Source organism: Ammodytes marinus, assembly GCF_949987685.1.
Source record: "Ammodytes marinus genome assembly, chromosome: 16".
NCBI lineage: Eukaryota > Metazoa > Chordata > Actinopteri > Uranoscopiformes > Ammodytidae > Ammodytes > Ammodytes marinus.
Window position 1 is genome coordinate 19822309 of NC_137220.1, and position 13889 is coordinate 19836197.

The 13889-nt window shown below is 42.1% G+C and overlaps 1 protein-coding gene across 1 annotated transcript in view; it reads right to left on the minus strand.

Annotated features, from left to right (window-relative positions):
* Window positions 1-13478, minus strand: part of LOC307262287 (microtubule-associated serine/threonine-protein kinase 1-like) — a gene marked incomplete at both ends in the record, with an annotated part of 43665 nt that extends 30187 nt beyond the window's left edge. Inside the window, 2 exons of the mRNA XM_080043120.1 lie at window positions 2300-2331; window positions 13440-13478. Of these exons, the coding sequence (XP_079899246.1) occupies window positions 2300-2331; window positions 13440-13478 (71 nt within the window). The remainder of the gene's footprint in view (window positions 1-2299; window positions 2332-13439) is intronic.
* Between the last annotated feature and the right edge of the window lie 411 nt (window positions 13479-13889).

The following is a 13889-nucleotide window of genomic DNA, read 5'->3' on the forward strand; positions in this document are numbered from 1 at the left end:
CTTTCACTGCGGGCTAAGGACACTGTGAATGACTAAGGCATAGAGCAAAGGGAAGGTTAATTTACCTCCGCAGAGAGTGAAGAAATGATTAAAGGACAAGGTCATGTGTTCTGTTATGTAACTGCAAAACAGATGTTGAATGGAATCAAAGAGAGGGAGAGAGAGAAAAAGCTCACATAGTCTGAATGGCTGTGTTTACCCATGAATAGGTGCAGTAGGCAGATTGAATGTGAAGCCAACTCCACTGAGCTCATCTATAATGGATGGTGGGTCTGATAGCGACCTACGGAGGAGACGGGCCGTGATGTGAAGGAGAAGGACTGAGCCCAAATGGAAGCTGTTTTGAGAGGGAGAGGGGCATGGTGTCTCTTAATGGGAAGTATTGTTGGAAAGTGGAAGAAAACAGTGATAGGGAAAGGAGAACTCGGCCTGCACACAAACAATATAGTTGGAGTGCGGCTTCATTTCATGTTTGATTACCCGTGATGATTCGGGATAAGAGGGCCACATGGAGCAGATGGATAGGGCAGGGAAATGGCAATGGCAATGGGGACAAGGAGAGAGGGTGGAGACAGAGGTAGTGGGCTATGACCACACACACACACACACACACACACACACACACACACACACACACACACACACACACACACACACACACACACACACACACACACACACACACACACACACACACACACACACACACACACACACACACACACACACACACACACACACACACACACACACACACACACACACACACACACACACACACACACACACACACACACACACACACACACACAAATAACCAGACACGCTTAGATTTATTGCTACGCAATGGAGCAAGAGATTATTATGAAACACCGTAAGAGCCTTGTTAACATGCTGTTGGTCTTATTAAATACTATCTTCATATTAACCAATACAGCATGCGTTGATGGAGGAAGAGTTCAGATGTTTTACTTTTCATGTTCCTTTATTTAACCTCGAAAGATCAATTGAGGGGTGACCCTCTTTTACAATGACGTCGAGTTATGACTTGTAGGAATAGTTTGACAAGAAAAAGAGAGTTAGGTGAGAAGATCGACGCCACTGTCATGTCTGTAGGCCATCTTTTGGCTCTATTTTTGGAAATATCCGTGCCTTTAGCTACTAAATGCTCCACTTATGATCACCAGCTAGTTGCTAGCACTGTCTGTTTGTAGTTTGGTGCTGTACAGGTAGAGCTTTTAGGAGGAAACTAGAAACCGCTGTGATAAGAGCAACAAGAAGACTCAATAACCCTGTGGGTTGGGAAAGCAAAACAATAAGTTGAGAGATACCAAAACACTGACAGGATCTGCAGTTGATCATTCCCATTGGATTCATGAACAAACATTTTCACAAAGTAATTTTATCATATTGTTTTTTTTAATATGTTTGATCAGAGAATATTCAAATAAAAGTACAAAAATATCACCATGATGAAGTAGTCTACTTGAAGTATGTAACAGTATGACTGTTACTGACAGCAGTACAATTTAATTATTATTTTTACATTAAATACATCAACATAACTATTGTGTTCTTTGATGCCATAATGCATATTTATTTTTTTCCATCAGTAATTTAACTGTAATGTATGCTTGACTGAATGTGTGTGTGATTTTATACCTGGCTTAATTTTGTGTATGTAAGTAGTTTATCTTCTATACTATGTTGCCCGGGCAAATTGCTAATATACTGATAAACTAACAACCAGACAAACGTGTGTGTAAGTGTGTAAGATAGAGAAGGAGATAGAACAAGGTGCCAGATAGTGGACCTGGGAAAAGAGGGATAGGTACAGAAGGGCTGAAAAACCAAGGGGTGGAAATGGAAACGGCATAGACGGAGTAATAACTGAGCAATAGAAAGAGAAGAGGGGAGATTAAGAGCTAGTAATGTGAGCAACTGTAAAGGCCGAATGGCTTTCAGCACCATGGACAGCCTCCAGAGCTCCTGGCTGGCCTTAATCAGACTGCGACAGACTCCCAGCATCATCCCTCCAGCTGACCAGCTCCTCATTCACAAGAGGACTAAACACTCAGCACCACAAGCACCACTCCAGCCTCCCCCAAAGCTCCCACAACACAGCAAGCTAAATAGTGCTCGTTTGCTTCTCCCTGTGTGATTGTTTTTCTTCATGGAGGGACACGGACTCTCCCACGACTCAGAGTGGAGAGAAAAGTCAAGAAGGGGAAGGGGGGGGGGGGTGTGTGTGTGTGGGGGGGGGGGGGGGGGGGGGGGGGGTTATGAAGGTATCACTCACCTGCTGGTCTTGCGAGGCAGGGGCAAATCCTTCTGGAAGAAAGACAAAGACAAAAGAAAAAAGAATAGAGATCAGGTACAGAAGGATTCAAATGAACACTTTCCCATGAGCAATAGAAGAACACCAAGTCATTTACAGACCTGACTATAGCAACAGCATACATTATTATATGTTTATCCACTTTAAAGAAAATGTTGGGAGCATCTACCCTTTGATGGTTTTCCAGGATGTTGGGATTTGACGAAAAAAATTAAGCCCTGAATAATATCAGGTAGTGAGAAAAAAAGCTTTCTTATATTGTTGAAAGTCTGCCAAGCTTTTAATAAGTGGGAGGTTTACATTCGGAACACTCTTAAATGACATTATGGTTAAAATGACAGTTTGTCTAGGACATCAAAATAATCTAGGCTATTCTAATTTGGATGTATTGTTATTTTTCTGTAGCCTATAGTATTGCATGAAATGATTATGCTGGGCCCAGATTGACCAAGAGTATCAGACTCTTTGTGCAGTGTGGGCTATTCCTTTGCCAAAATATGATATAGTGTTAGGTTTGCTGTGCCATAATTTGGTTACATACAAATTAATTTAGAAACATTGTTGTAATTTTATCACAGCGCTATCAGAGCTTATGATAATTGGATTTGGGGTTGTTCGACTGCACCTGCAGGCTGAACCCGCTATCCAAGATTATTGTGATATTTCCACTAGCCACATCAGTTAGTCCTGATCCTAAAAGCCTTTTATCTCGTAATGCTAAAAGATAAATCATGCTGTCTGAAAATGAAAAAAATACTGCAGATTGTGAAGGCCTACATCCTCCATATTGCTTGTTCAAGTTTGAAAGCCAAACAGCTAAAGATGAATATGTGAATATTTTATTATAAAATTATATTCAGTATTATCCAACATCTAATATTTTTCCGTCATCATACTTATAATACCAGAACAAACTAGCAATAGGACACACTGCAACTCAAGAACAATTCTGTTTGTTTATTTACTGTCTTCTACATGAATCCATCCATTTACTGAAGATGCTAACTTTTAGCCTCAGCCATTCAGTTGCAGCTTCAGGCTTTTAGCTAAATATCATGTTTGGAGCATGTACAGTATCTCACAAAAGTGAGTACACCCCTCACATTTCTTCAAATATTTCATTATATCTTTTCATGGGACAACACTGAATAAATGACACTTTGATACAATGTAAAGTAGCGTGTGTACAGCTTATATAACAGTGTAAATATACTGTCCCCTCAAAATAACTCGACACACAGCCATTAATGTCTAAACTGCCGGTTACAAAAGTGAGTACACCCCTGAGTTAAAATGTCCAAATTGGGCCCAAAGTGTCAATATTTTGTGTGGCCACCATTATTTTCCAGTACTACCTTAACCCTCTTGGGCATGGAGTTCACCAGAGCTTCACAGGTTGCCACTGGAATCCTCTTCCCCTCATTCATGACAACATCACGGAGCTGGTGGATACTGGAGACCTTGCGCTCCTCCATCTCCTGTTTTAAGAAGCCCCAAAGATGCTCAATAGGGTTTAGGTCTGGGGACATGCTTGGCCAGTCCATAACCTTTACCCTCAGCTTGTTTAGCAAGCCAGTGGTCGTCTTGGAAGTGTGTTTGGGTTCGTTATCATTTTGCAGTACTGCCCTGCGGCCCAGTTTACGGAGGGAGGGGATCATGTTCTGCTTCAGTATGTCACAGTACATGTTAAGATTCAATGAACTGTAGATCCCTAGTGCTGGCAGCACTCATGCAGCCCCAGACCATGACACTCCAACCACCATGCTTGACTATAGGCAAGACACACTTGTCTTTGTACTCCTCACCTGGTTGCTGCCCCATACTCTTAACACCATCTGAACCAAATAAGTTTATCTTGGTCTCATCAGACCACAGGACATGGTTGCAGTGATCCATGTCCTTAGTCTGCTTGTCTTCAGCAAACTTTTTGTGGGGTTTCTTGTGCATCATCTTTAGAATAGGTTTCCTTCTGGGACGACAGCCATGCAGACCAGTATGATGCAAAGTGCGGCGTATGGTCTGAGCACTGACAGGTTGACCCCCCACCACTTCAAGCCCTGCGGCAATGCTGGCAGTATTCATACGTCTATTTTCCAAAGCCAACCTCTCGGTATGACACTGAAAACGTGCACTCAACCTTCTTAAACTGGGCCGCAGGGCAGTATTGCAACATGATAACGACCCCAAACACACCTCCAAGACGACCAGTGGCTTGCTAAAGAAGCTCAGGGTAAAGGTTATGGACTGGCCAAGCATGTCTCCAGCCATAAACCCTATTGAGCATCTTTGGGGCTTCTTAAAACGGGAGATGGAGGAGCGCGAGGTCTCTAATATCGACCAGCTCTGTGATGTCATCATGAATAGGTGGAAGAGGGTTGCAGTGGGAACCTGTGAAGCTCTGGTGAACTCCATGCCCAAGAGGGTTAAGGTAGTGCTGGAAAATAATGGTGGCCACACAAAATATTGACACTTTGGGCCCAATTTGGACATTTTCACTCAGGGGTGTACTCACTTTTGTTGCCTTCAGTTTAGACATTAATGGCTGTGTGTCGAGTTATTTTGAGGCGACAGTAAATTTACACAGTTATATAAGCTGTACACACGCTACTTTACATTGTATCAAAGTGTCATTTCTTCAGTGTTGTCCCATGGAAAGATATAATAAAATATTTGAAGAAATGTGAGGGGTGTACTCACTTTTGTGAGATACTGTATATTGGAGACCCTGTTTACAGAGTTCTTGTTTAAAAAGGAGTCCGCCTGGAAACATTAAAAGTCAGCAAGAGATAACATCTTAAACCAACGGATGAATGTTAGCTTGATTACTGCAGCTAACAAGCTACAGTTCTACGTTTTCAGGCTTGAAAAGAGAAGTGTGTTAGTCTACCTCTGTCTTAAAACAAGGACCCATTGGTGAATTTTGAGCGGTAGCACCGCCACCGTTAGCATTGTAAACTACACATGGTAAGAGAGCTTGACATAAGCAACGGTAGGCCTAACAAAGCAGGGTGGGCAGGGTGTAGGCCCTGGGCCTCTTGGGAACTGGAGGGCCCTTTTAACTTATCCTGGATAACCTTTTATGCATGTTCATTATTTTTTCCCAACCATATCTGTTTTCATACCAGTCAGTATGTTCATCTCTGCCACTGCTTTGAGCCAGGGCCCCCTTATCTACTCCCTGTCTCTCCCTCCTTCCTTCCACGCTCCCTCCCATTTCCTGATGGACAGAGAACATTGGGCTGAAGCAGCAGCAGACACTCACTGCACCGAATGAAAACAGTGTGAGCAGAGCCAGATCTCATGCCAGCACAGCCTGGCTCTTTACAAAATCCTAGCTGAGATAGAGAAGGTGTAAACAAGGGAGGAGTAGTGGTTGAGATGGGGGTGGGAGAGAGGAAGATCTGCTATGCTTTCATGCCCGAGGCCTTCAGCTAAATGTGTGTCTCTTATGTGTTATAGAAGCAGATGCAATTAAGGCATTAGCCGCTTCACACCCTCTCCTGTCACACGCTGCGTAACATTGTTAAGGCACTGTTAGCATCACATCGACCGCCTCCTAACTACAGTCAATGTAATTATTAGGTTAACCTTCAGAGGAAGATTGTGTATGTTTGTGTGCGTGTGTGTGTATGTGTGTGTGTGTGTGTGTGTGTGTGTGTGTGTGTGCGTACACATGCGCACACAGGTGGACATGCTGCCACTGATCTCCTGTGAGGCACAAGATACGTATGGCTGCCTCAAAGCTCTGCATTACAAGGACAAACCTTCGTGACAGCAGAGCGTATTTATGCTGCCAGTCACCATCCACAAGGATAAGTCGATGTCACGGATAACAATTAGAAAGCTGAGTTGCGAGGCATATAGCAGATAGAGTGAGAAACACTGCACCGATAAGGAGAAGAGAAAATAATAATCTCAATCAGAGGCCACACAGCTATCTGACTGCATGTCTGCAGGGCTTATGTGTTAACAGAGAGAAAATCCCCCTTTACAAGGACAACAGAATATTCAACCTATTGATCTCACTTCACTTTGTCCTTCATTGATCAAGCTAATTGACCCTGAGCCGTCAGAGCTAAGGGGAAGATGGCTCACCAGAGCAGGAGGCAACAAGAAAGGCTTCCCAATGATGAGGAGGCTTAACTATTCAAACAAGGCTTGACTAGATCCGACAGTTAGTGCCGTTACACAGCAGATATACAGTTGGCTGTATACTGCCGTGTACGTAGCTAGATCAATAGCGAATGCTTGACTTTTAAAGTCAAATTTGAATGATGAACTGAAAAAAATATATTGCAATTTTCAGAATAAATTCTCACTATGTGTATTTATTGTTATTATTAGAAATCTTTGAGGCTTCTAAAGGTTTCTAATGACTTTTATGATCAGCCATTCTAGCAGCATTGCTCTGGAAATGGCAATGTAAGCACAACAGGCAGCTGCTTAAACAATCTAGTCCCTGTTGTTCCCCACAGAAAGAATCCTATACTGCCTGTGGTAGTCAGTAAATCACCTACAGACTTTTCTTTAAGCGCCACAGTGAGGTTGACATCTGCGGTATTCTCCATGAACATGAGCGGGACAATTATTTAGTTCATGACAAAACACATGCAAAACTGACGACAATGATCAGCCTCAGCTGCACTTTGAGTTTAAGGCCAATTAGATTGTGAACAACTCTCAAAGACTCAGAACAATACACAGGACCTGACCTCAGTGTCTTCGATGATGGCTAAGACCCTGTGCAGCGTACACACTAACATAACAATAAGCATAAAGAGGAGCCTATTTACACATGCACATTGTTTTAATGTCCTCAGGAAGTACCCGGCTTTTTGCCACTGGACCGTTTTGCATAAATAGTCAATTAAGAACCAAATTACAAAAAGAAAATTCCGATTCATTAAACCTATTTTTGAAAGAGAGCAGACTGTCACACCATTATTTTTGTGTGTGTCTGAATACAGACCTGTGAACATCTGCTCACTGTCTGTCTGCTGTCCCTCTGAGGGGCTCTTTAATGTTCAGGCATGTCTAGACAATAAAAAAAAAGCAGTTGGCACATTAAACAAAGTGAAGCCGACCACTGGTGCCTGGAATAATGAATAGGATCCATGAATAGGACTCATCCATCTTCCCTTCCTCACGTGACGCATTTCCCCGGTTCAAGGTTGCACACGCTTAACTAGAAAAGATTTCTAAATTACAACCGAGGGACTAAACGGAGCCATGAATATAAAGGACTGTGTTTTATATCCCTTTGCTACCGTGGCTCAATTATTAAATCCCCGACTGACATGGCCTTTATTAACCCAGTAAAAAATGCCATTAAAGCAGTCCTCTCTCACCCTCGCTCACATATTATATTTCTTAGTAATCGGTATCACATGGTGAATTTCCTCTCATAATCCCCAATTCCACTTTCATTTGTTAAAAGGTCAGAAAGAGACCAGTCGGTTCCAAACTCATGTCACGGCTGTGCCGGTGGCCATTGTGGCTTGCCAGTCCGCCTCTAAAATTACCTCTCAGCATTTCCACAAAGGAACACATAAGTAGACATTAAGAAAATATGATCCTCGCTCCACATCCGGCTTCTATGATACTTTCTGAAGCCTGAGACTTAGTCCTCCTGTGGTGTAATTAGTGTGTGTCAGTATGCCACGCTCATTGCCCAATTGCTTGTTGCACGGCTGATTTTTGCGACGTCACAAGCACACAAAAAAATTCCATCAGAGTGATATGTGTAGCCAGATTTAGAGCTAAATGCTCCCCGGGTCTTGCTAATGAAGTCTGGCGTCGGTGAAGGGTGACTGACAACAGACGGGGGAGGCTCAGTCACAAACATGACATGCCCAACACTCATAGAATAGAAGGCAGCACAATTCCACACCATATTTGGCTCCCCCCTGCTCTTTTTATCCGAGGTTTTAACATCGTCCTCTGGGGGGACTAAGTCGAGGTTTGAGCTTATAAACCAATTTTCAGGCAATCACACTGACAGGAGCACTGGGGAGTCTGTTTTTTTGTTTGAGAAAAAAATAGATAAAAAAAAGCACAGGATATTCAAATGATCTCACTCAAGAGTTATTGTGCCCCCTTATGTAGTGTCTATGGTTTATGTATGAGCGTTTAGCCTTGAGAACACCTCAAGTGCATATAGATGCAGATTAATGTTGGGCCCGTTAAGTCTCTAACCTGCAGATAGACCGGCCTAATAACCGAGACTTCAAAGTCCAGGGAATTCTCTCTCCTTACAAACCTATTTAAAAAAAGGTCCTGTTGTGTTGTGTCTTGCCTGCACTAAAGGGAATTTCAACAACAACATAAAGCTCCTGTAATAGCAAAATTGCATCAGCCACGCTGCATGCCAGTGAAGCACATTGCTGCTTTATCAGGACAAGGGGGCCAGCTCTGTCATTCTGTGGAGGAGAGAAATGGTGGTGGAGTGGGCGCAGAGACGAACAACGGGAATCAATCATGGAAGTGTCTTGTGCTGCCAAGAAACAGTGACAGCACAAGACATCATCCCCTGCACTGACTGACTGACCGGTGGGGGTCTGACAGATGGAAGAGCTGGCAGAGGGGCTCATGATGGATTGGGATGTGGACATGCATACCAGATTGTCTGAGACTGGTGCACGGTATTTTTGTGCAGCCATTTATTTTATGTTTGAGATGTGAGTGTTGTGAAAACTGAAATCGGAATTGATTTTTGTCTTTTTAATCATCAGTATTTTGATAAATTTTCACTTACAAAATGTAAGAGATGTAAGTTGTATTCCTTTTTGTTTATTCAGCGTCCCTCTACATTAGTGTTCTCCAGGTGCTGTGAATAGTTGATTCTGCTCTGTAATTTGCACTTAACACTAGTGTTGTTTTTGGCGGCCTGTTTTAAGTTTAGTTTTAGTCTAGTCTTTGTGTCAAATTGTCATTTTAGTTTTTATTAGTCTTAGTCACGTTTAAACTCTTTTTAGTCTAGTCAAGTTTCAGTTGACTAAAAGTCTTGAGCTTTTTAGTCTGCTCTTAGTCAGAATGATCTGGGACTATTTTCGTCTAGTCTTAGTCAACAAAAGCTGATGACATTTAAGTCTAGTCTTAGTCAATGACTTTTGTATTTTAGTCTTTTTAGTAATGCAATTATACCCAGTTAATATAGTACAATTACCTAGTATAGTACAGACAAAATCAAAATGTTCTTTAAGTCCCCCATTTCACAAGTCAAACAAGGTTATCTTATCTTATTATATTATTGTTACCTTATAGACTCAAGAATACATGCAATACCAGACACGGAAGACACTCTGATTGAATTTACATCATATTTATTTGAGCTACCAAACATGTAAGAATGCCGGATTCCTCAACCTGAACAGCAGTCTGGTGGAGCTCGGACAGCTTCTCTTTGTGTTTCAAAATCTCCTGTCTAATGACGTACATTTATATAAAATAAATAGGCCTAAATAAAATAGCTTCAAATGACAATGCCAGAAAAAAATGTACATTACATTCAAGTTTAATTAAGAGAAACAATGTGCTTGAATGCTAGAGCTACAATAACAGGGGTATAATGACCGTTGCTAAGGACCTACGTCATAGTTTTGATGGATAGACGTCCACAAACAGGGCTACTACTCGTTCAGAAAACAAGGAATACTTTTTCAACATGACTTTGCATGTATCAGGAGAGCAGGGAACACAGGAGTAGTGTTGTTTTTGGCGGCCTGTTTTAATTTTAGTTTTAGTCTAGTCTTTTTGTCAAACTTTAATTTGAGTTTTTATTAGTCTTAGTCACGTTTAAACTCTTATAAGTCTAGTCAAGTTTCTGTCGACTAAATGTCTTGAGCTTTTTAGTCTTCTCTTAGTCAATATTATCTGTGACTATTTTCGTCTAGTCTCGTCACTGTCACGTGAAAAAGGTTAGTTGACGACGATATTTAGTCATACATTTTGTTGACAAAAACAACACTACTTAACACATAGTTCATTGTCTCTCATCAGTTCCAACAGCCACATAGGCAGTTAACCAGCTGGGACTGGCCACCATTAGCCATTAATTAGCTGTTGATCAGCCCAGTCTGTCATTTTATCACTTGGTGCTTAATATGCGTGGTGCTGTGTTCACAGAACACCAGCGCTGTGTGCGAATACCCATAATTCCCTGCTATTTAGTATGGTAAATAACGATTCAGGATGTCACAATATATGTGGTTAGATGCAGCATGCTCTACATCAGGGCGACTCTGACCTACAATCCACTGCTCACCGAAAGTTACGTCACAGCAAGCAAGGCAATGGATATAAGCAATGTTTTGGTAAAATAAATAAGTAAAAGTATTTCCCATTTGAATGCCTTCTGCATGCTATCTAGATACTTTTTATAATCAGCTGTAGTATGTAGAATAGTAAAAAGAAAGAGCATGTGACTGAGGTTTCTCAGTTTCTGCTCATTTAATGCCTGAAGCTTAGTCATACTTCACACAAATATGTTCAAAAGTCTGTTAATTTATGTTTATGCTATAGTTTATATTTCCTTACACAAAAAGTGAGAATTCAAATTTCAGGATATTTGAATTCTCAAATATCTTCCTGATATAGAATATATTGGATTATTAATTCCATATGTTTGCTTTGTGTTATGGAAATTTGATATATCCACAACTTGCAGGAAAAAGAATCAATGATTAAGGTACTCGAAAACAAAATAACGCCACCTCACCAAAATAAGACGGGACTTTAGACAGAGGAGACACATGTCAGATCAATACAAAGAAAACAGTCACCGTTCAGAGTTCAGGACTCCATAACCAAAAGACAACGGGTCACAAGATAAAGGTTGGGACTTTAGAAAGAGGAGACACATGTCAGATCCATAGGGATCATTATTAAAGTAGACTGGAAAAAACCCACAGGAAATAATTTTTCCATCACACTTTGTATTGTATTCAAAACAGTACATGTATGGGTGTGCCAGCAGCGAAACAAACGCAGCAGGAACAAATATGTTCTTGTTACATGTAAGTCATGTTGAAGCAATGCATCATGGGTGTGACCCCTGACCCCCATTGCAGGAGAGCGGGGTGTGTCACCATATGGTGCTGAGAGAATGATTTTGTGTGTGTGTGTGTTTGCGTGTGTGTGTGTGTGTGTGTGTGTGTGTGTGTGTGTGTGTGTGTGGACGTGTGATTGGCTCAGCGTTTCCAATTCAACTTCCTTGTCACTCCCCTGGGTCCCATCATCCCAACTGTCACTCTCTCTGTCTCTCTCTCTCTCTCTCTCTCTCTCACACACACACACACACACACACACACACACACACACACACACACACACACACACACACACACACACACACACACACACACACACACAAACATACACAACCACACACAGTGATAACAATACTCCCTGCATGTAAAAATAAATGCCAATATCCCTTAAATTGTAATTATACAGACGCACCCTTTCTCTCACACACAGCATACACCTAATCATTAAGCCGGCCTGCCCATATCTACAGTATAAAATGCCAGTGACTTTGTGAGTCTGACTATATGATGATTAATCCCCTTGCAGCTCCTGTCATACATCACAGCCGCAGAGCTTCCAGCTGAGCGGCAGGGATGATGAGACATGAAACCACCAGCACCCCTCACCACTAAGCCTCCCTCATTTATAGCCTCTCTCCCTCTCTCTGATCCCAGCTTCTGCGGTCAATTTGCCCCAGAGAAGCACAGAGGTGCAATTCAGAACACTCGCTGACAAGCTCATTTTTTGTTTTTTATATGTTGGCAATACATCAACGATATTAAAGATAAGCCAAAAGGCTGATTAAAAGTAAAAATGCACAACCACACACAAACACACACACACACACACACACACACACAAATACAATTTTGCATGCACATGTGCCCACAGGAGACTGTTATCCGCCTGGCCTGCAGGGTGCTGCTCATCTCTGCTCAGTTCACTTGACTGAGTCACACGAAGACGGAAGGAAGGAGGTTTGAGTGCGGCTGGGGGTGTATGACCCATAGTTAAGCAGGCTGCTTCATAATGCATGAACACAGTCATTTGAACGTGTTATAAAGAGTATGCATGAGTGGCCATTCATTACCGACATCTTGCCAGAGAGAGAGAGAGAGAGAGTGTGTGTAGCCAGCATGAGCCAAATTAAAAGCAGCCCAACATGAGCTGCACGGTGATGAAAGGTGAACGTACCAGCAAAGCTAAATATCACTGGGCTGACTTTGTTGCTATACCTGGTACAGACTGTGTAAACCCCATGAGGAAACATACAGTGTGTGAGGATGCCTTTCTGTTTGCGGGCTTTGCCTTTAAACATCATGATTACAATATTGTGTTATTGTTTTACAGTAATACTGCAGTCAGAGCTGAAACAACTGGTTTTAGTTAGTCCATTAGCCTTCTGACAAAAAATTAATGGGCAACCATATTAATAATCAATTAACCACAGTGTGAAAGGCAAAATGCAACATTTGCAACATTTCCAACGTGAGCATTTGCCACTTTCCTTACATTTCAGTAGCCTACACTGAATGCTTTGGTCCAAACTGCTGGTCCAAATGTAGAAAGCTACCTTATAGACATCAACTTCATCAACTCTTACTATTTTCTGACATTTTAAAAGATAAAATAACTAATTGAATATTTGAGAAAATAATCAGCAAAAAACCCAGAATTGAAAATGTATGTTTGGAGAGTGCCTATACACTGGATCACAGCAAAATAAAAAATATTGCTACATTGCTAAAGGCCTTATCTTCATGGACAGCTAGTTCCATTGATTTTAAGTGGCAGTATTTGAGCTAATAAATATGCTACCATGATGTAGGCCATAGTTTCAGGCAGAATCTGCACAGGTGTACTGACACATTACTATATGCATTGAAATGGTTATATGATTCCATTTGAAATGCTGAAGCTATAACATTAACACATCATCACAGCAAGCCTGAAACAGCACGTTGTGTGACTTTCTGGCCTAGAGCTGGACAGAATAGAGAATTTTTTTTTTGTAGTAAATAGCAAGAGTCCCATTATAGGACGAGCTCGTCTCCTGCTTCACAAACAGACTCACCTGCAGCCTTCGGCGCCGTATTATCCCCGAGTCATCCATGGCAGTGGGGCTCCTGGCCGGGATTTCCCCTAACCCCTTTCACCGAAACAATCTTTTGACCTCTCAATGCTGATCAGAGCTCCGGTTCTGCACAGACACCCAGCCACACACACACACAGTGGGAGTCCAGTGTCACGTCGAAGAAGCCCAGGAAAACACACAGATGTCAATCGGTCCCATTCTGTCCGGTTATAACGAACAAAAAAGAATGTCTCTTCAGAAAGCAACCCCACTACTGTTCTGACCCGTGTCCTGAGCCTCCGTGTCGCTGCTCATGCCGCTGTCTCTGCGGTGGGCGCTCAGTCTCGCAGCATCCTTGACATTTTGCCAGATGTTCTGTTGTGCACGCTCTGCTGCTGTCCAGCCGAGAACAACTGCTGGAGAGGCCTGAACAATCACGGGAAACACAAT